This window comes from Cynocephalus volans, chromosome 4 (genome assembly GCF_027409185.1).
Source record: "Cynocephalus volans isolate mCynVol1 chromosome 4, mCynVol1.pri, whole genome shotgun sequence".
NCBI classification, from domain to species: domain Eukaryota; kingdom Metazoa; phylum Chordata; class Mammalia; order Dermoptera; family Cynocephalidae; genus Cynocephalus; species Cynocephalus volans.
In genome coordinates this window covers 38,970,392-38,995,369 of record NC_084463.1, presented here as the reverse complement: position 1 = coordinate 38,995,369, position 24,978 = coordinate 38,970,392, and the positions used below count along the sequence as shown (strand labels likewise).

General features: G+C 39.1%; 2 protein-coding genes across 15 annotated transcripts in view; both read left to right on the top strand.

The window, feature by feature from the left end:
* Positions 1–9,531, top strand: part of LOC134375477 (40-kDa huntingtin-associated protein-like) — a 34,818-nt gene extending 25,287 nt beyond the window's left edge. For 3 of the 6 annotated variants that reach the window (XM_063093932.1, XM_063093930.1, XM_063093928.1), the window contains 4 exons: positions 1,189–1,267; positions 3,306–3,454; positions 8,937–8,994; positions 9,461–9,531. The gene's annotated coding sequence lies outside the window, so the exon portion shown is untranslated. Of the gene's footprint in view, positions 1–1,188; positions 1,268–3,305; positions 3,455–4,517; positions 4,601–6,322; positions 6,351–8,936; positions 8,995–9,460 lie in introns of those variants that run through there. The other 3 variants (XM_063093935.1, XM_063093929.1, XM_063093931.1) reach the window with 3 other exon arrangements.
* Positions 9,532–10,565: 1,034 nt separating this feature from the next.
* LOC134375572 (centrosomal protein of 192 kDa-like) overlaps positions 10,566–24,978 on the top strand; it is a 48,639-nt gene continuing 34,226 nt past the window's right edge. For 6 of the 9 annotated variants that reach the window (XM_063094124.1, XM_063094129.1, XM_063094132.1 and 3 more), the window contains exons 1-4: positions 14,290–14,325; positions 15,992–16,159; positions 17,403–17,528; positions 23,863–24,026. In XM_063094124.1, coding sequence (XP_062950194.1) covers positions 14,303–14,325; positions 15,992–16,159; positions 17,403–17,528; positions 23,863–24,026 — 481 coding nt within the window. In that variant the 5' untranslated portion in view covers positions 14,290–14,302. Of the gene's footprint in view, positions 10,647–14,283; positions 14,326–15,991; positions 16,160–17,402; positions 17,590–23,862; positions 24,027–24,978 lie in introns of those variants that run through there. The other 3 variants (XM_063094125.1, XM_063094126.1, XM_063094128.1) reach the window with 3 other exon arrangements.

Below are 24,978 nucleotides of genomic sequence, written 5' to 3'. Positions count from 1 at the left end.
AAAATTTTGAGGTACATTTATGTGTGGATTTTTGCAAAATCATTTCTGAAATTTTTAGTGTAAATTGTATGGTTTTTTTATTAGAAAATATGCAAAAGCTGAAATTCTTACGACAGTCACTGATCCTGTACATGATATTGCATTTGCTCTGAACTTGGGAAGATCTTTCCATATTCTAGCAATGGCAACCAAAGATGTGAAAATTTTTACATTAAAGCCTATGAGGTGAGCTTTGAAAACAATTATGAATTTGCAAATACTCTTGCTTTCTCATTATCTTTATGGGTGGAGGAGAGAGTAGAGGTAAGTAAGAGCTGAAGAATGAATTCTATTTTTTTTTTTTTTTTTTGTCTTTTTCGTGACTGGCACTCAGCCAGTGAGCGCACCGGCCATTCATATATAGGATCTGAACCTGCGGCGGGAGCGTTGCTGTGCTCCCAGCACTGCACTCTCCCGAGTGCGCCACAGGGTCGGCCCAAGAGCTGAAGAATGAATTCTTTAATGAACATTTTATGTATAAATATATGACTTGGGATTGGGAATTGAGTAAAGAGAGGAGGTTTATATTCTCTTAATTGTGTTTACTTAGGTTAATACTAACAACTAATTAGATCTTCTGAATATAAGTGGTACTCTGTGGATGTTTAAATGAATAAGTGGCAGTCTACGTAGGGAAAACTAAATTAGCATTGAGATGTTCCTGTAAATAACCTGTTTAGCTTTAATTTTGAATTGTGGGTTTCAGTTTTCTTTCCGTTTTTCCTCCTTGCGTCCTTCCATTCTTCTTTCCTGCCATCCTTCCTTTTTAAATTAATTATCATCTACTTTATTTCTCATCGTTGTTTATGGGAATAAAATCCTCTTTTGTTATTTCTTTCTTCCTTGAAACAGTCACTGAATATCACTTATGTGCTGGGATCACTACGGTCCTGGGGAGTCAAATGAAAATGACGTGGCCCAGCTCCAGGGCCAAGGGGTGGGTGGGGGGATTATTATAAAATAATGTGGTAAGTACACAAGACCATTTGTATTTTTTATCTAGAACAGCATATATATATATATAAATTTTCCTCAGAATTCCTCAGAAAATTATTTTTATTAACAGAAAATTATTTTTATTAAGTTTCTGGTGGGCCAACGAAATATGAAATCCATATAGTGGCTCAGTTTGCTAATCATAATTCTCAGGTCTGGCGAGTGAGTTGGAATATGACAGGAACAGTGCTGGCGTCGTCAGGAGGTGACGGCTGTGTGAGACCGTGGAAAGGTAAGGGTTCAGTGAAGAGAGAATTGTTGCTTTATATTTCTACTTTAGCAATTTCACTGAAGAGTGTAAACTGAAATATTCTGAAAAAAAATGGTCTTTTACAGCTACTTTTAAATTAATATCGTAATCTGTGTTATTTTGAATATCAGTTTACCTAGTTCATAGCAGTTAATGACTAATTTAATTATTTTTAAGTCCTGTGTGGAACAAAGCACCTTTTAAAACTGAGGTAATTATAACAGAATATGCAGTGTCTGTAATAAAAAGATACCATTAACCGTATATGTAACTTGAGTGACTGCTCTACAAACTCAGGATCGGACTACAGATACCTCCTGTCTTATTAAAGAATTGCTTTAGATAACCAGTCCTGAACAGGAGAAAATCCAATTTCTCCCCACTTCCTCTCTCCAATTCCCCCAAACTCAAAAACCTTGGGGCCCTGATTCTGAAAGTTTCTTACAAGTGCTAGGCTGAGAGAGAACTCGATCTGGTCAGTTGACACTGATTGTGGTCCTTGTAGCTTGGTTCTGCACTTTTCCATGAATGTTTACGCATTGGGCAGAGGTGTCCATGATTTCTGTATCACCGCAGTAGGTGGCGTCTCATGCTGAGCATCCAAAATTATAGCTGTCTTAGTTCATGTACCCTGAGCAGTTATTGTTTTCCAAAGTGCAGTTTGGCTAAGCTGGAGGGCCTCCCAAATGCATATTAGGCTGTGGTAGAACCAGCCCAGACCGTCCTTTCCTCAGTGTAATTTGATTTTAAGAGCTTTGTTGTTCTTTTCCACCTCTGGGCCTTAGGACCACCAAGCAGCATCCCAACAGGCTCCCTAACTTGGGTTTCCTGGGCTTATTGTCTCCAGTGACCAAATTTGCATTCAAAGAATTAGGGCCATTCTGAATAAACCACTCAAAGTCCAAGGGTTTAGTTACCTACATTCATTTGTGAAGACATCAGTCAGGCACCCACATAACTTATGCTTGCATTACCCAGAAGACAACTCCACTACCTTACATATATATGTAAGGACATTCATTATTATGAAGACAAAGATTTTATTTTGATATTAACTTCATAATGTGATAATGTGGTAGCTTAGAGAATGGTCTCTGCTAATAATTTATCTTGTAAAGAAGGGAAGTGGGTGGTAAAAGCTTTATGTTTTTTAAATTAGTAATTCTTTGAAAACTTAAAAAAATTGTTAAAACTGAGATAATACATACAGGTTGAGCATCCCTAATCTGAAAATCTGAAATCCAAAAGCTCCAAAATCCGAAACTTTGAGCACTGACAAGACGCCACAAAAAGAAAATTCCACATGTGACCCCATGTGACAGGTCGCAGTCAGAACGCAGGTGCATAACACACGTTTTATTCAGCCTACCCTTGTTTGTTGTTGAACAGCTGACACGGGTGTCCTGGTGATGCTACTGTGCTGCTTAGTTGCCCTGAACACCTTATTTTTTCACTGTATTAGTGGTATGTCATATTTTTTATTGTTAAATACTTATGTGTGAATAAGTGTAAGAAAATTATTGCTTATGGGTAGCATATAAATTTAGAATCAGGAATTATGGTGATGCCAGACAACCGGACTGTCCACATGGGTGGCTGAGATAGTGACACCTCTGCTTTCTAATGGTTCAGTGTACACAAACTTTGTTTCATGCACAAAATTATTTTAAAATATTGTGTAAAGTTACCTCAGGCTATGTATATATGGAATATATGAAACATAAATGAATTAGATGTTTAGACTTGGGTCCCCTCCCCAAAACATCTCATGATGTATATGCAAATATGCCAAAGTTCGAAAAAATCAAAATTTAAAACAATTTTGGTTCAAAGCATTTTGGACAAGGGATACTTAATCTGTATTTCATCTTAAAAAGGTCTTTAATGTTTATCCTGAAAGAAATGTAGCCCATAGCTTCTCTCTCATTTCTTTAATTGTAGTTTAAGGACACAGGTACAGATTTGTGCCCTTGCGCATAGGTATTAATCATGTTAATGTATTTGACCATTTTCTTTTCAGCTAATTATATGGACAATTGGAAGTGCACTGGTATTCTGAAGTAATGGAAGCCCAGTCAATGGGAGTTCTCAGCAGGGAAACTCAAATCTGTCCCTAGGTTCAAATATTCCAAATCTTCAAAATCCATTAAATGGATCTTCTGCTGGCAGGTAGGCTATTTTGTGGGAAAACTAGAAATTGTCTTCTTTTTAAATCATTCTGGTAGCAATACTGATGGCGGTTTATTTCATGAATTATAAGATAGAATGAAGAAATTCACATGTAATTATGACACTAGAATTTAAAAATTCACTTCGTTAGCTCTGTATTTGGCTTACTTGGTCCTAATATTTACAGGTAGGTTGTGAGGTCATTAAGCTAAATTATATTCTGAAATTTAGTGGCCTATTAGTAGAAATGTTTATAGCTTTGTTTAAGATTTTACTTTGCTTCTGCAGTGATGAGAGGAAGAAGAAATATGGCTTAATAGTGAGGGTTTTAGTCCTAGGTGAGCATTAGTGTTTTTTAGTGCTTATAGTGTGGCCTTTGCGTCAGGTCAAACTGAAATTTTAAATAAAATACATTAATTAAGGCTTTGTAGAAGAGAGTGAGTTAAATGATTTGGCTTTTGTGTTTAAAACTTTAATGGAGATTATAAGAGGAGATGACATCTGAGATCTTGATTTTCAGAATATTTAGCATAAGTTAGATTCTCGTTTATCATAATAAAGAATATTTGGTGTGATTGAAAGAGTCATCCTCTTGTTTTCATACCCAAATTTCAAATATGTGGATTTGTAAGATAAAATTATTTTAATATGCTTTTGTGAATAATTTGGAAAATAATTCAGGAAGCTTCAAACACAGCCTTAACCTGTCCTGTGGTTGTCCTGTTGTCATCCTAAAGAAAAGAAAATTGTATTTAAAATTTCTTCAACTATCTTTATATTGTTATATTTTTATAAAGAAGTCCAACTATTTGATTTTGAGGTTTTAAGTATTTGCAACAAAACAATTTCAGGTTACATCAGATTATAAAGATGATTTCATGAAGCAAAGAATACTAGAGTTAATTTTTTTAAAAAATCTGGTTTTTGGTTATTACCTGTACTGCATATTTTCTTTTGTAAATAGCTTTGACATTTTGATCTGTATTCTTATTGTGCCAATAATCATCTGTGTTAGATCTGTGATGCATTTTCCCTTCTCCATTTGTATTATGTCCTTTAACAGAAAGCACGGCTGAGTACAAGCTAAATTGAGTAACTTTGCTGTTTTGCTGCTTGTTGCATGCACACAGCAATGGAAAGCAAGCTCCTTTTCCCCTTCCCCAGTGCTGTTTGACCTCTCTCAAGATACACCAGCAGCCTGCTTACTACTAAACGCAGTCCAAAAGGCCTTTAAAAACACAGTGTATATCAATTTTTGTACTAGTCAGTTTATTGACACTATTTGAAACTTTTGAAATATAAATGGAGGGGCTTTTTGTTAAGACATTGTCACCAAAACAATTTTTTTTGAAATGTTCCTGAAACTAACTTGGGTTTAAAAATTAAAAGGGTTGTTACCATCCTTATATAAGTAGTTGGGAGAAGGGAAAATAACACTTTATTCCATTTGGGGAATATATTTCTTTTGTTTTTTAAAACAGCTAAAATGATGAATTTTTATAATTTTAATTTGAAGATTGAATAAATATTTTTCATAAAGATTGTTTTGAGGGCCATCCCCATGGCGCACTCGGGAGAGTGCAGCGCTGGTAGCGCCGAGGCCATGGGTTCAGATCCTCTATAGGAATGGCCGGTGCACTCACTGGCTGAGCGTGGTGTGGACCACACTGTGCCAAGGGTTGCAATTCCCTTACTGGTCAGAAAAAAAAAAATTGTTTTGAGTACTGATTTGTCTACCTTTTGTAGAATTGCTTTATACATGATATTATTCAGTACAAGTCTGTCATTTGTTTGCAATATTTTAGAAATATTAGTAAAGGAGTAAATTAGTAAAGCAGTAGTAGTAAAATGAAAATAATTTGACTGTACAGTTTGTAGCCAAGTTAAGCATATGGTATTGTTTAAACATTTATAATTTGTTAGTAAAATGAAAACACCTTTATAAGTTTTCAATTCATATTCACGAAAGAGAAAATATTCTAAAACACAGTTGTATATTTTTAATGGTGTGATTCCATGGCTTAAAGTTTCCTTCAAATCAAAATGGAAACATAAGAGAAGCAGTTAAAATTTTGCCAGAATTGTGCATGCAAATTAACTTCAACTTTCTATGTCTCAGGATTTTCTTAATTTAGTTGGCTGTTTCAGTTAGTTCATATCCTGTAAAGCTCTGACCTTGATGACAAAGCTGTAAATCTTTAAGTTTGCTAAAATGCATGAGTATTATGGGTAAGTTATAAAATGGCAGAAGAATAACAGTAGGGCATAATAGTTCTTTGTATTCTTTTACTCAAAATTTGTGTAGCTATTCTAGGGTTTTTGCAGAAAGGTATGTTTGATGATGTGTTTCTTCCTACGTATGTTGCAGTAGCCAGCCATACTGTGTCAAAGTATATTTGAATTGGTTCTCAGTGTCATGTATGCACTGGAAAAATGTGTGCCTGGTGCTGCTATAAATGAAGCATTGCTTAAAATAAAGCTCATTAGATTTATAAATTTTCAGAATAGCATCAAATGTGTTTTTGAGAGATGAGAAAAGTGTTCTAAATTTATAAAATTAATGTCTTTCTTTGTAACATTCATACTGATAATTTTTTTTGACATTTTAAATTTAACAGACTGTATTTCTTTCTTTCAAATTTCTATACCTGCTTAAGCAATCTTGCTTTGAGTAAGGGTCTTGATTTGTGCTATTATGTTTTGTTAGTTTTGGCATGAATATACTAAAGCTTTTTCTTTCCAGCATGTGTTTTCTCCTCTTTGGTTCTCTTTGTATTTACTACTTTTCTCTTTTTCTTGCTTTTTTTCCTTTCCCCCCTGTTGTTTTTGTTTTGTTTTGGTGTTTTGTTCCTGTCTTCATTGTTTCAGGTATTTCTTTACCCCTCTGGATTCCCCATGGGCTGTATGGAGATGGTCCAGTCATACCCAGCTCCTTCCTCCTCCTCCTCCTCTGGTAGAGCACTCTTGCGATGCTGACACTGCCAGCCTCCCGTATCCTCACCCTTGCAGACAATACCTCTCTCAGCCTCTTAATCCCCTACCTGAGAATGAAGGGGTTTAAAACACTGATTTAACATTTAAAGAATTCATTCAAATGCTTGTAAATCCTTTCATTCCTGGCTGCTTTTTGTTTTTCTTCATTTTCTTTCAGAAGATTTTTCTAATTTAGGGTGTGTCTTGCATGTATTACAACCAGAACATAATGTTTGGAAGTTAAACCTGTTTGTGCATCTGCATCAAAGGAACATTTACTTCACCTTTGATGAAATGAGAAACATACAAGTAACATTAACTGTGGAAGTTACACATAGTAGCTGACTTCAAAGTGCCTCTTTTGTAAATTTTATTTTGAACTGTTATCATAATCTTAAGTTTCTTATGCTTTGTCATACTGGTTAACGTGGAAGTGTATCATTATGAAATTAAGTCTGCCTTTGAAACATTAAGAAATGTTTTAATTTTACAGGCTAATGTTGCAAGTAACTTGCATGTAAAATAAAGCATTCCTGTGTAAAAAACAGCAAAACATTATGGACTTTTTGGTCTTCTTTTTTTAAAAAGGAAATTGCCTTTTACTACTTGGAATTAATGTTTAAAACTTTTATAATTATTATCGAAGTAGGTTATTTAATAAAATATATTTTAAAAGACACGAACCTTTTGCCTTATCAAAATAGAATGTGTTTTATTTAAGATAGTTGGTAAGGCTTACTGTCCTTTTACTGAGTTGCAAAAACAAAAAAGCAACTCCAAACAAATAAATTAGGGGATGAACAAGTACTACATTTATTTAAAAGGTAGAAAGTCAGTATGTGGACTAACATCTAGAACTGATAGATTGTGACTTTCAATCTAAATAGTAAACATCAGAACATATTTGACAATAATTATGGTAAAATGGCTAAAATTGTGGGACTAGTAATATTCTTTTGGGCTCCTTTTTCTCAAGAATTGTCAAGGATGTACTCCTCAGGATTAGAGAGAGAGATGTATTTTGCATAGCATTTCATGTCTATTAGTTAATCACATAGGTGACATAATTGTTATAACTATGTGTATTACAATTTTCAAAGACACCTTTCCTTGAATAGTGTCATACTCCCAGAGCTTCTTAACATTACGAAGGATAAAGAGCTGATGGAATATATTCTATTAATTTTAATTCAAAGAACATTTGAGTTTTGCTGTGTGTAATCATTAAATGTTTTGTCTTTAAATTAGCATTTCAGTGTAAACAGAAAATCCTTTTCAAGCAATTCCCAAAGGACTTGCTTTAGACTTGTAGACTTATGTAGGATCACAGCAAGGGGTTCATGTTTTTGAAGTTTCAATCTTTATAAAGGTACCTAGGGTTAGAATGGGATAATGATTTGCGACCATTCTCCAATTTAACTTAGTGAATATGGAGCAAGTACTATGTGCAAGATACTGTGCTAAACACTATGGTTGTGTAAAAAATAGAAAGGTTGTCTGCACACAAACTCATTCTAGTAGGAGAAGGCATTTCCAGAATTTACAAAAGGTAACAGCTTTGTAATAAAAGTAGAAATTATACAGTAGGCATAAAAGAGTGACTATTTGAGCTGGCAGGATTTGGAAGGGATATGGGTTCAACAGGTGGAGTGAGGATGGGGGTATGTTGGAACAGGATGTTAAGTAATAGTCTGATGTAAGAATAGGGTACATTTAGGGAAGTAAATAGCGGGAGATTAATCTGGAAGTTTGTCACATTTTGGAAGGCTTTGGATTTTGATGGCTGAGGCATACTTAAAATTGGTAAAGGGGAACTAAGGGAGATATCTGACTTTTTTTTAACTGGATAGGTATCACTTCTTATTCCCTGGGAGGCACCCCTGGCCATAATACTCTACTCAATGTCTGAGGAGATTTGGAAACCACAGTGGGAGTTCTATTCCTCCTTTCCATTTGGCAAGTAAGGTTAGGTATTGAGAGGCAAGATAATAGCTAGCATTTGTTGAGTACTTCCACATGCCAGTGCTTTTCTAGATACACGAGTTAACTTCTTTAAATCCTCTCAGTAAGCCTCTGAGGCAAGTGCTGTACTTATCCCAATTTTACAGATGAGGAAACTGGCAGGTTAAAGCTACTTGTCCAAGGCTCCACAGCTAGGAAGAGGGAGGGAGAACTAGGATTCAGATGTAGGTAGCCTGGCATCAGAGTCCAGGCTCTCCTGCCTGCATATACCTTGAATGGCAGATCATGTCACTATAAATTCATATCAGGTTGTTGAGTGTTGTGGGGAGAGCTTTGGTGACTTGAGGATATCTACAGAGGAAGGGCATTTATTGAATTGGGTGCCAGGGATACAAGATGAACAACAGTCTGGAACGTCTAGACATTCCAGCAGTTCACCTCTAATGTATGGCCACTGTGCAGAGAGAAGGGTGAAAGAAGGGTGGTTCATTACACTCAAATACATCTTTTCAGCTCTAGAGCTAAGTATTTGCTTAGTTTTTTTCAGGATTCAGAAAGTCTTGAGATTTTCTCCACTTATCTTTGCTCATGGAGTGTGGACAAAGGTAAAATAGGGGTAATTACACTCTGCAAATATGAAGGCTGGAGGGTTTCAAGAAGAGATGTCAAGAGAACTGTGGAGATGTCAATTAAGAGGCCAAAATAGGGGTAATTACACTCTGCAAATATGAAGGCTGGAGGGTTTCAAGAAGAGATGTCAAGAGAACTGGAGATGTCAATTAAGAGGCCATTCCTAAAAAATTAAAGCCAATTTTAAAGGAGTGTTCGGGGCCAAGCTAGATAACATGGAATTGGTGAAAATAAGGTGCAAAAGTGGAGGCAATGAAGGGACGCAGAGACAGAATGGCCTTTAGGTGATAAAGCAGAATCAAGGCGGAGGGTGTGTGTGTGTGGATGGAGAGGTACAGCAGTAAAGGTAGAGAGAGGAACCGGTGGAGAGGGCATCCGGGAATGACAGCTGAGCAGTGCTTTGGAGGAGGTACCAAGTTAACAGATGTCTTTTCCCACCAGGCTAACCTCGAGGAAGGAGACTTAAAAAACTGTCATCTCTCTTCCCAAGTGCACCGACATCCGAAACATTCAGTCATTGTTGAATGAAGTTGAGGAGTTATCTTCGGAAAAGAGGGACTCTTTTCTCTCTGAGACTGTATGGAAGAAACTTTGAAATAAAAGGCTGTATGGGAACATTTTGGGGATAAATCTCGAGTGAAAGGTGTGGAACAGTTACCTGTATGGTCTCAGTAGTTAAGGGCCGAGCAGATGGCGGTGATGGGATTTGTGGCCTAAGGTGGATGGGGAAAAGTAGGAAGCTAATTAGGGAAGACTTATGTCTCATCTCACTTCTTCCAACCGAGACCAACCCTACTCCATCACAAAGAGGCGATCAGGTGTAGCGAACTGTCACGAAACCCGGCTCCGGGAATGGCGTACAGGCTGAAGGCAAGTCATGATGTTCCAGCGTCCACCAAACAGTGGCGGGAAAGGCCCGCATCTGCTCGCGCGGGGCAGACGCCTACTGGGGAGTGTGGGGGGGAGGTTCGCCGGCAGTTTCTTTGTGTGTAAGGTGACTGACGGTGCTGTGGGGTTCCAGACTGAATAAGGGAAGCATTATTTCCAAGTTGGCCAGGACTTCCGAAGTGGAACCTCTAGTTCTGCGCGAACAAGAAGGCCTCCGCCGCCGGGGCGCACAGCCCAGCCCCGCTTCCCGACCTGCGGGCGCGCTTCCTCGCTTCAAACTCAGGCACGCGCCGATCTCACCAATCACCGGCCCCTGCCCGCCCCGCCCTTTCGCGACGACCAATCCAAAGTCGGCTCTGAGTCCCCGCCCCTCGCCTCGCGCCGCGAACAGACGTAAACCCGAGAGGCGCGCGGTACGGCCGATCCGGGCGGTGTGGCTGCTGGGGGGCTCGCTCACGCGCACTTGCCGTGCCGCGAGACGACGATTACCTGGGTGGTCGCGGGCTCTGTGAGGAGGGCCGCCGGTGTCTCGGCGTGCGCCTGGGCGGAGGGCAGGCTAATCCACTCTCGGCTGCCGGGCCGGCGGGGCAGTGACGGTTGGGCGGGGCGGGGGGGGGGCGGCGCAGGCTCCAGGCACGGGGCGGCCGGGGTCGTGTGCGCCTCAGCCCAGCCCGGGCTCCAGGCTGAATTCCGCTCTGTGAGATTAGCCGCAAGCTCCGTGTCCGAGGCTCTTGGCCGGGTGAGTCAGCCTTCTTGGGGCTCTCTTCTTGTTCCGCTCCCACGTGGTGCTTGCGGCTCTTGGGGGACAGACGCCGCTGCTCTTTGCTCTGGAGTGTCTTTCTCGCTGTGGTGACTGGTGGTTTTTGCTGTATGCGTGTTGTGATGGGCGGTTCTGTTTCTCCTTAAAACTCTGACCCGGGAAGTAACCTTGTGAACTCAGCGCTGAGGGATCTGCCCCTGTCGCCCGGTCACTCACTTTTGATTTGGTTTCTGCTAGGTTGCGTTCATATTTGTTCCTACCTTACCTAACGTTCTTTGCCTGTGACTTCATTATGAACGTAACGTGAAATGAGTCAAGAATGCTTAATATCGCTCTACTTTGCTTTGCATTTAATTTCAGATTTTGTGTAGTAAAACATGAGGTTCCTTTCGACGCGGTTGTTTGGAGGACAGTTTTTTATATGACAATATTTCCATTTGCTGTTACCTTTTTGAAGTCATTCAGCTGGCGTTTTTACTGCTCCATAATCAATTTTTTTCCCCCAAATTTCAGTTTTGTGAGCAAATTTTACGGTAAGAGTTGAAAAACTAATGTACTAAATGACTATCTAAGTATATCTTAAAGTGCCAAGAGTAACTGATGAGTCTTAGGGAGGTTTGAGTGGGTTTTAGGTTCCACCGGGCGTACTTTTAAATGTGTTCAATTGTACGTGTAGATCTACAATTAAGGATTACAGTAAACTTATGTACCCAGCTCTATGTCAGGTACTGGGCATATACCAGTGTACAATATAGACGTTTCCCCAAGAAACTGACTTTCTCCATATACAGGGGTTAAAGTCAAAGATGAGGCCATCCACGGAGAATCTTGTCAATCATTTGTTCATTTCAGAGATATTTTTTGAGTACCTACTATGTGCTAGGCGTTGTTCTAGGTTTTGGGAAATAGTGATGGACCAATAGGCAAGGCTCCCGCTGTTAATGGGCAATCATTTCAGTGGAAGAAGACAGATACAAAAATAAATAGTGGTGAGTGCTGGAAGAAATTAAAATGGATGTGATAGCCTGGGGAACTACATTTGACTTGATGATAAGGGATAACCTTAGAATGTTATCTTAGAAGATAACGTTTAAGTTGAGGTGAATGTCAACAGGAAGGAGCTAGTTATGCAAAGATCTGGGAGAATACCCTAGGTCCTGAGATAGGATTGGGCTTGGGGAGTGTTGTAGGAGTAGACATTACAGTATGTGGTGAGTGAACCCGAGAGGGGTTAAAGATGAGGTGGAAGAGGTTGACAGGAGTTCACAAGGTTTTCAGTAGGGGCACGGTATGTGATTCATATTGAATGGTCCTTTTGATTGCTGTGTGGAGAGTTAATTGTAGAGTGGCAAAAGGAGAAGCATGGAGACTGGTCAGGAGGCTTTTCAGTAGGGTAGGGTGGTAGTAGTGGAGACAAAAAAAATGTAAAACGTTTCACAGTGTTTTTTGGACATAGACATGTTCTGCCCTCAGGAACAGACTACACCAGTAGGTTTTATTCGGCAACAGTGTTTTCATTGAATTTAATTGGCTTCTGGTGGGGCCTGTAGTTTCCAGTTGACCTTACAGCCCTGTTTTCTGACAGACAATATTTGCACCTGAAGGCATTTGAGTTTGAGATTCCAAGTGTGTAAGATGTAAATTGCATTACATAAAGTCTGAGGTCAGAATCCTGGGTGATCCTAATGTATAAGAAGCAGACAGAGGAAGAGGATGTCAGGTAAGATACAGGAGCAGTAATTGTGGCGTGTTCTCCTAGGACACTTGGCTGTGAAGGAAAAGGCAGGATGTGCAAAGGAAAGATCAGGGCAGGTTGTCCTCTGCTGCTTCCATCCTGATATGGGAGAGTTTTGAACATGTTTATAGAAATCAGGAAGAGAGAATAGTTAGAAATATCAAAGAGAGGGAAAAGCTGGGGCATGATCTGAGTAGAGGGAGCTTATATGATAGTTTGTGATGAATTTGCTGTGTATTGACATAGTTTGAAAACATTTACTTATTGATTCACTCAAATTAATTGAGGGTCTCCTTTGTGCCAGCAGTGCAGTAGGTAGGAATGCAGTGGTAAGCCAAATGGGTGGAGTCATTGCTCTCATGGAGCTTAGGTTCTAATGTGGGAAGAAACACAAGTAGGCATGTGAATTATACAGCATGTCAGATATTGCTCAGTACTATAGAAAAAAGAAAGCAGGGCAAGGGGGTTGGGAGTGCTGTGCCCAACTCTAGGTTGATGAGGAAAGGCCTGACATTTAAGTGAACATTGGTACAGAGACCTGAAAGATGTGAAGGTACAAGATGTGTAGGTACCTGCAGCATCAGGGGCTGGGGCAGAAGTAAGAGCAAGGGCAAAGGCCCTGGCGGAAACTGCTTAGCACATTTCAGGGACAGCAGGGAGGTTAAGATGGCTGGAATGGAATGAGTAAGAGAGGAGTAGTAGGAGGTGAGGTCAGAGATCATTTAGTCCCTTGCTGGTTATCATAAGGATAGCTTTTTATTCTGAATGAGACAGGAAACCAGTGGAGGGAGGGTTTGAGCTAAGAGTGATGCTATGTGACTTATCTTACAGGAGTAACTTTAGTGTGTGGAGAATGGACTAAGGGAGGAAGAGTGGAGGCAAGAGACAGTCCAAAGGCCACTGCAGTGAGCGTCAGATAGGAGGTGGTAGTGGCTTGACCAAGGTGGCAGCTGTGGAAGTAGTGAGGAATGGCAAGGTTCTGGTTGTATTGTTAAAGTATAGCCATTGGAATTTGCATAGGGATTGCATATAGGGTATGTGTGTGAGAGGGCTTAGTGGAGACTAAGGTTTTCAGCCTAAGCAACTAGGGATTGGCGTTGTCATTTTCTCTGGTAGGGAAGATTGAAGAGCAGGCTTTTCTTGAGGGGGTTGGACTGAGGTGGAGTCAAGATTTGAGTTTTAGGTGTCTGTTAGAAATTTAAATGGAAATGTCATGTGGACAGTTGAGTATTTGAGGTTCAGGAGAGAGGCCCATGCTGGAGGTGTAAATATCACATGGTATTCAAAGGTTTGAAGCTAAGGACAGTTCCTCAGAGAGGGTGGGTAGATGGAAGAGATTGAGGACTAAGCTCTGGAGTGTTCCACTATGTGTAAGTCCTGGACTGTCCAGGTTCAGACAAGGACAAGGAAAAGAGGCAACTGGTAAAGGCTTAGGAGAACCAGACAGCTGTGTCTTGGGAATCAAGTGAAGAAAGTATTTCCCCAAGGAAGAAATAATCATCTGAATCACATACTGTTAGGCTGAAGAAGAGGTCGGAAAATTGACCGTACCATTTTAGGGCTTGGCAACAGGGAAATCAGTGGTGATGTTGACAAGCATTGTTTTCGTGGGATGAAAGCCAGATTGGGTGTGTTCAGAAGTGGAACTTAATGGCTAGTCATGGTTTATCTTGGGGGATTGTGTAGTAAAGCAAGCACAGATAGGAGTGGTGGCAGCCGAAGGGCGATAATGGGGTGCAAGAAAGGGAAGGCTTTTTTAAAAGATGGGAGAGCTAACACCATGTACAGCATGGGAATGATTGCACAGAGGGAGAAGACTTGACGATGTTTAAGAGAGGATAGTTGTTGCAGTGGTGAGAGGGTTTTGATCAAAGTGGAGAGGTATACTTCAGACAGGAGCATGGGCACTTCATCCATAATCAAGTAAGTTTTTATTTTTATTTTTTTATTATTATTATTTTTTAAAGATGACCGGTAAGGGGATCTTAACCCTTGTCTTGGTGTTGTCAGCACCACACTCAGCCAGTGAGCAAATCGGCCATCCCTATATAGGATCTGAACCCATGGCTTTGGTGTTATCAGCACCACACTCACCCGAGTGAGCCACAGGCCAGCCCTCAAGTAAGTTTTTGTAGCTCTCTAGTGGTCTTAAAACTTTTTCTACTTTATAGAGTAATTGAATTAATCCATATTACCTAAAATCTATACTTTAATCCATTTTTTCTTGGCCCTAGCACAGTCCTTTATTCTTACCATATATGGTAGGTCTTTGAATAGTCTTACATGCTTTAAGTCCTCTGCCTTCCTGTACTGTTGTTTGATTGTACCAGTCCTTTCATTGGTTACAGAATATAGTCCAAACTTCCTAATACACCAGTTAAGGTTTTTAGGATCTGACTCTATTCTGTTGTTCTAGTTTTATTTGCCATGTTATTTTGTACGCTGTGGCCAAAAATACATGGGAGTATTTGTTATTGCCACCATAGATTTAGTACTTAAGAGTGGATGTTGGAGTCAGACCTGGGCTTGAATCTTACCAATTGTATATCCCTGGGAAAAATTTAGCTAATTTAGTTTCTGAGTTTGTTTCTTCATCTGTAAAATGATAATACCTACGTCATAAGGTTTTCAGTGGATTCAGTGTGTTAAGATAGTAGGTATGCAGTAAATTTTACTTCTTTTCCCCCTTTGCTCATGTTTATTTGTTATCCCAGAAAAGTCCCTCCATACTCTGCCTGTAAAAGTTTTTCTCGTTCTTCAAGGTACAGTGCCAAAACCCTATCAGTTTTTGAGTTTTTCCTGATTTAATTTATTTATCTGTTTGTTGTCTCCCTCCTTATATGCTTTATTGAATTCCATGCAGTGCTTGCATGATGGGCATTCTGAAAGGTTTTTGGGATTGAGTAACATCCTGGGTACTGTGATCAGAGTCAAGTTGAACCAAGCACCAGTGTGGGCTTGTAGGTTCTCCATGGATGGTGTGGATTTTGTGCCAGAGTCATTTGTGCACCACTTCTACCATTGTTGCCATGTCCATGTGCCAAGTATACTTTATTTAACTTAAACATTTTTTTTTTTGGATGGGCTCACTTTTTAAACTGTACAGTCATCCTTAAGCATAATCGCTTAAATCAGGAGCTAGATTTTGCTACTTCTATTTTTTCTATTCCATATTGGAATGAGTATATAACTGCCAAACTTTTAAATATGCCCTAAAATCATCTGCATATACCATCAGTGTTATGCCATCTTTGCTTTCTTTACTAGGTAAGTTTGTGGTAATTCGTTTTCCTTGCTACACCAAGCCAAGTGTAAATTAAACTATGTTGTATTTCATTACTATGTAAATTATATGAAGATAAGTTTAATGTTTGCTGTTAATATTCTCAGCTATAAAGCAGCAAAGTATTCTGAGAATTACTTTACCTCAGAATATTTACCAGTAGTATCCCCTCTTAGTGATGTTCCAAAAGATGATTTTTTTCCCTAAGATTTATCAGTTTTCTAAAATTTATGAAACTTGTACTCTTAATCATTTAAAAAAGTTTTAGAGTGATGTTTGATTTATAAAATACTTTTGTTGTTGCAGTGAGATGAAAGATTTTCAAGGTATAGCGGAAGCATCATTGCCAAGCTTTTTAACCAATTCAGTACTTGGTAATAGTGGGATTTTGGAAAGTGTCACTCTGTCTTCAAATCTTGGCTTGCCTGTTGCTGTTTCCACACTTGCTAGAGATAGGTCCAGCACTGATAATAGGTAAGATATGTTTGGATCGATTTTTTTCTTTCAGGTCTATAAAACCTACATCATACTGATATTTACATAAAATTTCTCAGTTAGACTTGAGCTTTTTGCTCAAGAGATGGCCAAATATGTAAAATGAATATAGAAAAAAAGAACTTACTGTCTCATTCCATGTTCCATTGCCTTATCAGTGAGTGGGATTGGGATTTGAGCACTAGTGACCAGTTTTGGTCCACTAATTGCTTTTTCTTTCTGTAGATTTTTGGATTTGTATTAGTTTATCCTTATAAGAAGCTGGTAATATAAACCAATTTGTTAATGAAGTTCGAAAGGGGAATTAACCATAAGGGTGTGGGAGTATGTGCTGAAATCAAGGGCAGGAATGCAGAACTGTGCCACAAGAAGGGACAGCAATCGGGATCTGGGAAGCAACTAGGACTTGGGTTTCTGTTTTCCCACTATACTTATCTCTGTGTAACTCTTTCATTCTCTTCCTTCTTTTAATACACTTGTTTTATCTGCTTTTCTTTACCATATTGCAGAATATGGCAACACAAACTGTCAGAAGACAACTATGGATTAAATTTCTAGCTACACAAGGAGACTAATAAACTGTCTCCTAAAATCTCATGAGTTGCTGGTCTAGTTTGTTAAGTGTCTGTCACAAGTCCAGTTCACCTGTGGCTATGGTTTTGGGTCACTGGCTGTATTTAGAACTATGACGTGGACTCCCTTTTTAACTCATTTCAGCCAGGTTCATGGCTATCTTTTTCTTCCAACCTGTTGCATACTTCTGAAGCAACTTAGCTCTTATCATTTTAATAACTGTTAGTTTCCAATGTCAAATTTCTCTTTCTTAAGTACTACACCAGATTTTATTTTCTTGACTTTTCTTATTCCAGTTTTATAACCAGATAGATGTTTGGTTAAATATACCTTATTTTGTATCTTCAAATGTAATATGTATAGTTCACTGTCCATTACACATAGGGTCTTGGATAATGTGTAAAGTTTGCCCATGCTTAAATATCTAACAGTTTTCCCATCTCCTCTCAACCTAAACATTTGGTGAGGCGCATCATTGTTATCTTTGGGATGAAGAGTTGCATTAACTCTTCTCTAAAACTCTGTGTATTGTTGAATACACATAACCAACCCTGATGGTTGGTTTTACGGTCATGCAACCCTATGTCCTGGTGAATTTTAAATGTGTATAATTTAATTCTTAAATATTAAAACAAAATTTTTTGTGTAGGTGTTCTGGTGTCCAGGCATCTTACTTAGCAGAAGGGAAGTTTTCAGTTCCATCTGAGTCATCTCCTGGTAGCCAGAGTGATGTTGAACCGAGAGAGAGACTGCAGTTTAGCTTCCATGATGAAGAGTGAGTTCGTACCTTCATCTGCTTGCACTGTCACTCTTACTCAGTCTTGTGGAAAGTGAAGGTGTGATTGTGTCTCTGATTAATTCTAAGAATCTTTAAGAGTTTTCTTAAATCACATTTTTTAATCACATTTTTAATCTTTCAAAATATTTTTTATGATCCTAAAAGTAATATATGCTCATTGAAAAAAGTAGAAAATATAGAGTTATTAGGATAATTAAGGCCTGTAATCCCACTAACTAGAGAGTAGCCACTGATTACATTTTCATTCATAGTCTTCCAGACTATATTCTATATATTAAAATTTTTTTTATAAAATAGGATTAAACTGTACATATTGTTTATAACTTTTACATATTAATATATTGTGTTCATTTTTCAATGATAAATCTATGATAATGTTAATGGCTGTATGTTTAAGTCTATGTTGGGCATTTAGATTATTGCAGTTTTCTTATGAATGTAATTAACTTATTTATACATATACATTTATACATACATTTTGTATACCTAGGAGATTATTTTCTTAACGTAAATTCCTAGGATTTAAATTGCTAAGTTAAAATTCCATTTTAGGGTGAGCCAATTAGTTCAGTTGGTTAGAGCTTGGTGTTGATAATCAAGGTCAAGGGTTTGGATCCCCATACCAGCCAGCTGCCAAAAAAAAAATTTCATTTTTAAAGACCATTACAAATTGACACCTTGCTCTTTAGAAAACTTGTGTCAGTTTACATTACTACTTGATTCATATGAGAACGCCTACTTCTCCAAGTCCTACCCAACATTTAATGGCATTATTTTTAATCTTTGATTTTAGGAATAAAAATAATTTATACACATACTTATATGCATAGGAGAAAGTCTGGAAGTGTATAAAACCAAAATGTAAATGGTAGTTATTTCTTTCCTTTTTTTTTTTTTTTTTTTTTGGTAGTTGGCCATTACAGGGATCTGAACCCTCAACCTTGGTGTTATCGGCACTATACTCTAACCAACTGAGCTAACCAGCCAGCCCTGGGAGTTATTTATGGATTGTGGTATTACAAATCACCTTAACCTTTCTATGTTTAAATTCATGTTTGAGTATTTATGGGATTGAAAATACTTCATTTATTTTTTTGATTTCTTTCCTTTTTTTGCAAGAGTTTATACTTAAATGTACAACAGGCTCCAAGACAACACTTCATTCCAGCTATAGGTGGCAAAAGGTATTGTGGCAGTGAATTTAGATGTTTAAATAGGAATGGAGTCAAGGGTCCCCACTGCTCCAAGGCACAGGGAACAGCTTACTTTCTGCCACATTTCTTCATTCCGCCTGTGGCCAAGGGCTCTTCCCTGTGGCCTTTGTTTTCAGTTCCTCTAGGTGCTTCTCTCCTCCTTTTATTTCTGCTTGAGAGCCTTATCTACCTCATGCATCTCCTTGGTGTGCTTCTTGGGCTGTTTCCGGGGCTTCTTCTTGCCATTTTCACAGCCGGACATAGTGCCCACTGCGCCTTCCCCAGACGCTGCCACTGGAAAACGGATTGAACATACTTTAATCTCTATTCGTTATTTATATTTCTGTTGTGAATTTCCTCTTGATAGCCTTTATATATAAGTGCTTTATATATATATATTAAAGATGTTAGCCCCTTGTACACTCATTCATGCTCTGTTCATTTTCGACTGAGCACCTACTATGTGTGAAGCACTTTTGCAGGTGCTTAGGAAATACCGATGAACAGAACAGATGTTAAACAAAAGACATTAAAATATACCAATTTTATGGTATATTAGAAGGGAAAAATGCTAGGAAGAATTAGGACATGATAAGGAGGGTCGCTAGGCAGGCTGTAAAGGCAGTGGTTAGTGTGGGTCTCATTCAAGAGGTAAGATATGAGTCAAGACTCCAGGACAGGAGTAAGCCTTTTGGACACCAGGAGGAAGATGACTTCAGGCAGGGGATGCGGCCAGCATGAGGCACTAAGGAGAGCACATGCGGTGTGTTCATAGAGCACCAGGGAGGCTGGAGGGGTGAGCAGGACCTTGATGCTGACTCTGAGTGATACGGGAAGTCATTAGAGGGTTCCATTAGAGGGTACCGTTAGAACCTTTGAATTATGTTTTCAAAGGCTCCCTCTGGCTACTACGTGGAGAAGAGACTATAGGAGACAAGGATGGGAGTAGGAAGACCATGTAGGAGGCTCGATTGTCAGGGGAGTGAGTGGGTGGAGCAGAGCACCAGGCCTCATCTGTGGGACACTTCAACATTAGGAAGGTGGGGACAGGAGAAGCAGAGAGACTAAGAAGCAGTGATCACATAGGAGGAAAACGGTGTTTTGGAAGCCGGTGTCAAGAACAGGTATGAAAGAAGAGGGAGTTGTTCACCTGTGTCAGATGAAATGAGGACTAGGAGTTGACCATTGGAATTAGCGTAGATTAGGTCGTTGGTCACCCTGACAAGTAGGTTTTGGTGAAAGTAGGGAGAGGCACAACAGCTTCCACAGAGTGACTTTAAGAGAGAGTGGGAGGTTAATATTAGAGACAGTGGACAGCTTGTGGAGTTTTGCTGTAAAAGGAAGCAGAGAAATGGGGCTGTGATAGCTGGTGGATGTAGTGGGTCAAGATAAATTTTCCTTTTTTTATGTGGTGGGAGAAGTTGCTCCATGTTTGCATGGTAATAGGAATGATCTTCTGGAAAGAGAAAGCTTGATTATGTAGACAGAGAAGAGAATTGCTGGATCAATGTCTTTGTGAATAAGAGGATAGTGACTTTGGATGGGTAGGACCATGGACAGTTCCTCCGTGTGCTCCAGCAGAGGATGGGCTGTGTGGGCACGTGGAATGGTAAGTCTGTGGAAGTTATCTTTTGAATGCTTCAGGTTAAATGTAGGCTCAGTGAAGTAAGAAGCATGGCCGTGAAGTCAGGGAGGGTGGAGGAGGAGTTGGTGGTTTGAAAAGAGATGTAAAATATTCATATGGGAGTGTAGGAAAGTGAATGAACTGGGGAAATAGTAGCATTGCCAGACAGCATCCAGGGCCCAACTTGAGGGTCGTGGTCATGAATTTAGCGTGAGACCATTCAGTGTGATTGTGATGTTTTCTCCAACCTCATTCAGTTGTAGGGGTGCAGATGAGGAGAAGGTGGAGAGTTGGATGTAACCGCGATTGCAGTTTGATGGAGGCAGTGAGGGACAAGGGAGCTGAGGATGTTGGCTTGGCTATGGGATTTAGGTTGAGGAGGAGGAGAGGATATCAAAAGGTGAGGGAGAGTGCCATGTAGTGGTACAGATAGATTGGAGGCTCAGGTGGGGTCAGGATATAGAGTTATGGCACTAGAGGCAGAGGACTTTAGGGGTGATAGGTATTCAAAGCTGTGAGGCTCTGGGGAGAGTGATCTGGAAGTGTTCCTGAGGGGCAGGAGGGCATACGTATTCCACCTCAATGCCATCAGTACCAACACTGTAGGAGAGACGAGTTCCCATTTGGCAGAGCTTAGGGAAAGCAGTGTCCTCACAGGATATCCAGGCTTTTGTTAAGCGGTAAGGTGAAAGGAATGGTCCGAGAAAGGGTTCAGGAACAGCAGATCTTGCTGGAACAGTACAAGGGCTCTGTCTGTTGAGTTGGGAGGAGAGGGGATGTGCAGTCTCATGGGGCTTAGGGTGCCAGCAGTGTGGAGTCCTGAGCCTGTTGTAGGAACTGAAATCAGTAGGTAAAGGGCGTTATCAAGTTAGTCCCACCCAGCAGATGTTGGTGATGAGACTGCAGATGTGGGGAGGGCTGGGGTATCTTGGGACCCTCTTGGTGAGGCGAGGAGGTCTGAAGAGTGTGCTGTCAGCCTGGTTTGGTGGAATCTCAGACACAGTGTATGGCCTCACTTCTCACTGCTGTCAGGGAGAGGTTGAGTGCTCGGTGCTGTCCCTTGACCCCTGTTAATCTGAGTGTGGGGTTGACAGCCTGGAGAAGCATGGCCTTAGTCCCCATGTGCCTCTTTGACCCCTTCTGGGGGAGGAGGGAGTTTGTGTGTTTCAGAAAGTCTTTATTCTAACCTTGGAATTAACTGAGACTTTAGCTGAGTATAGAATTTAAAGATGGAAATAATCTTTCACAAATTTTGAAGGCCTTGCTGCAACTGTGTGATAAGCCTTATGTCATTTTGATCCGTGATCTTTTATATCTGAACTATTTTTTCTCTCTGGAAACTTTTAGAATCCTCTCTAAGTCCTTTGTGGGTGGGGGTATTTCCCCCCACTTGCTAAATTGTAATTTGTATCAGTCTGGAGATTTGCATGCTTTAGTTGTAGATAATTATTATTACTTTTGGCAGTTTTGTTCTATTTTTCTCTCTTTTTCTGGAATTGGTATTTTGGATTGCCTGGGTTGGTCTTTTCCTATTTTTAAAAAAATCTTTTTTTCTCTTTTAGTGCAGAAAGACAATGTTCTGTGTAAGTTTCTAATTTTTTCCTATTCTTTATTAAATCATTTGGCACTTGTAATTTTAATCTTGAGAGCTCTTTTTTGGTCTTTCATTTTTTTAATGGCCCTTTTTGTGGATGTAATAGCTACTTAAACATTTCTGAGGATTTTAATTAGAACATTTTCAAAGGTCTGTAAATTATTTCTTGTCTCTGTGGTTGTTTAGTTTGTTCATCTTTATTTTTGTCTTTGAGCTGCTCCTTTTCTCCTTGTGTCTGATTTGTGGCTGTCTTCTAAGCTGCACGTGTGGGCATCCTTGGCTGTTGCATACATAGGTCTCATCTCCATTAGGCCTCCTCTTGAGGGGGCCATCGTTCCTGGCTGACTTGATTTTAGAGTTAGCAGCTTGGGAGTCTTAAATTTGTGCCAAATGTTTAATGCTTTGTTCTAGGCTGCCCAGTTGGGACTGGTGGTTTTCATTCAGTTGCTTCTCTTTTGTAGATTTCCCTGCCATCATTTTAATGGACTCCTGGAAGTTGCTTCTGCCACTTTAACTTGAAGCTTGTGACTTATTTTGAAAAAAATTTCACGGGCTAGTAAAAACAAGGGATGGCTACAGTTGTGAGGAAGTTGATTTTTTTTTGAGAGGTAGTAGTGGTGGTGTGATTAATTTAGAGAGCCCTGCCCTCAACTGTCTTTAGTATCCTCGAGTTCTAATGGTCATTCTATATGCTTTTACCAGGGGAGGACTTTAAAACATGGAAATTAAATGTCCTGACTTGTTTTTTATTTATTTTGTATCACCATCTTGCCCCCACCTCCACCCCTTTTTTTCTTCTGTCCTTTTTACCCTTGACTTTGTATCCATTTTATAGTCTATCTACCCCTGCTCTCTTTTACTCAGGGTGAAATTTTCCTTTACCTACAAGTGAGTGCACCTTTGACTTAAACTAATGGTTTTTTATGTGCCACAGTCTCAATAAAGAGATGGATAAACTGGGAAATAAGTTGTAGTTAGGGTTGGAGAATTGCTTCAGTCATAGAAGATTGCGATTTGGGAAATATGGAAGGGCTATTTACTTTTCATCCATCCTGGCTGAATCTAAGCCTTGTTATTAGTTTGTCAAATGATGAATTTGTTGCATTTGGAGACTTTTTTCTGACATTCCATTCCCACCCTTTCTCTTACTATGGTGAACTGCTGCAGACTCAAGAACTTTTGTAGAAGTTTGGGGGGGAAATTGCCTTTAAGGAAAAATATTTTTATCCACATGTAAAATAGTAGAGGTAGATAGAAAAGTAGGGACAAGAAAAACTCATTTTATCACTCGAAAGGCAGAGTAGCAATATGACATTCTCATCACTGGACCAAAAATATTGATTCAGTCTTCAGAATACCCAACAGTGTTTACAGACTGTAGTTGCTGGCTGGACCCAGAAATGTTTGTTTTCACTGCATTCATTTTTTTCTTTTTGAGAGATTAAATACAGATGCTCCTTGACTTAGGATGGGGTTATGTCTCAATACACCCATTGTAAGTTGAAAATATTTAAGCGGAAAATGCATTTAATATACCTGACCTATCAAACATCATAGATACCTCGGCCTAGCCTACCTTAAATATGCTCAGAACACTTATATTAGCCTACAGTTGGGCAGAATCATCTAACACGAAGCCTGTTTTGTAATAAAGTGTGAAATATCTCATGTAATGTATTGAATACTGTACTGAAAGTGAAAAACTGAATGGTTGTATGGGTACTCGATGTATGGTTTCTAGTGAATGTGTATCTCTTTCGTACCATCATAAATTTGAAAAATCGAGCCATCATAAGTCAGGGGCTGTCTGTGCATAACTGATTAATAGATATCTTAAAGATTTACCCAAGGTAGCTAACATATTATTATTTTGTTCCCTAATAAAATTTCTATCTCTAGGAAAAAGGACTATATGAAAAGTCAACATTTGTCACATGCTCTCATGAAACAGTTAGCTTTTCAAAGTGATGTAGCAAGAACCGAAGAGGAGCGAGCTAAAACTACAGGATCCTTACAGGGCCAAGATCTTTTTGATAGGGTTTTGCCACTGGACCAAATACAAGGTACTATACTATTAGAAATTTTTTCTTAATGTATATATTTTAATTTCTTTTTCATTTCCCCATCTTTGGACTGGTATTTATCTTATGCTATCATATAGCAGACTGAAAATGCTTTGGTTTGTTACGTACCTATTAATATCATATTTACAGTACTTTCATAGGAAAACGTCTCTTAACTGTTTTGACTGATTTGATGTGAAATCTGTTCTTTGGAAATGGTGCTGTTGGATTGCTACAGCATGCTTTATGTTCAAGACAAGAAGCCTATTTCTAGTACATCTTTCATGTTTCTTCCCACCTGTTAATGTGTATTCTTATCAAGAGCCATTTTTGTTTCTAAACTTACTTTTATATAACTGGTGACTTATAAATTCTAAAAGAAACGAACATTTCTAAGAAAACCTAGTTGAATGCTTTCAAAATACTCAAAGGTGAGTCATTTGAAAAATTACTATCAAATTCGACGTGGGGAAGAAACTATAAAAATGGAGGGAAATTTTTTAAAAAATTACAGGTTTCTGCTGTCTGATTCCTTTTAAGAACTCTATATTCTTTTTCTTTCCTCAAAGAAATTAAAACTGTAAATCAAAAACTACATGCTATGGGCTTATATAGGTATGATGCCGTGTAACTCCAAGCTGTAGTTCAATACTCAAAAGGTCTTGCTTGAGCGTGTGTTATAAGATTGATGAATGAATGCACATTTATATCTTTTAAGTTAAAATTTCTAAAAATATGGACATTTTCTTACATAACCACAGTGCTGTTAACACAACTAATAAGTTTAATTCTTTTCTTATCATCTAGTACAGAGGTCCATATCAATTTGCTTGAATCGAGGTCTGAAGAAAGTTACATTATATTACTTTGTAGTTGTAGTCTCATGTCAGTGCCTTGTTAAAATAAGTTAGATCAGTTACCTGGTAGTTTGTCCCAGTATTTGGGTTTGTCT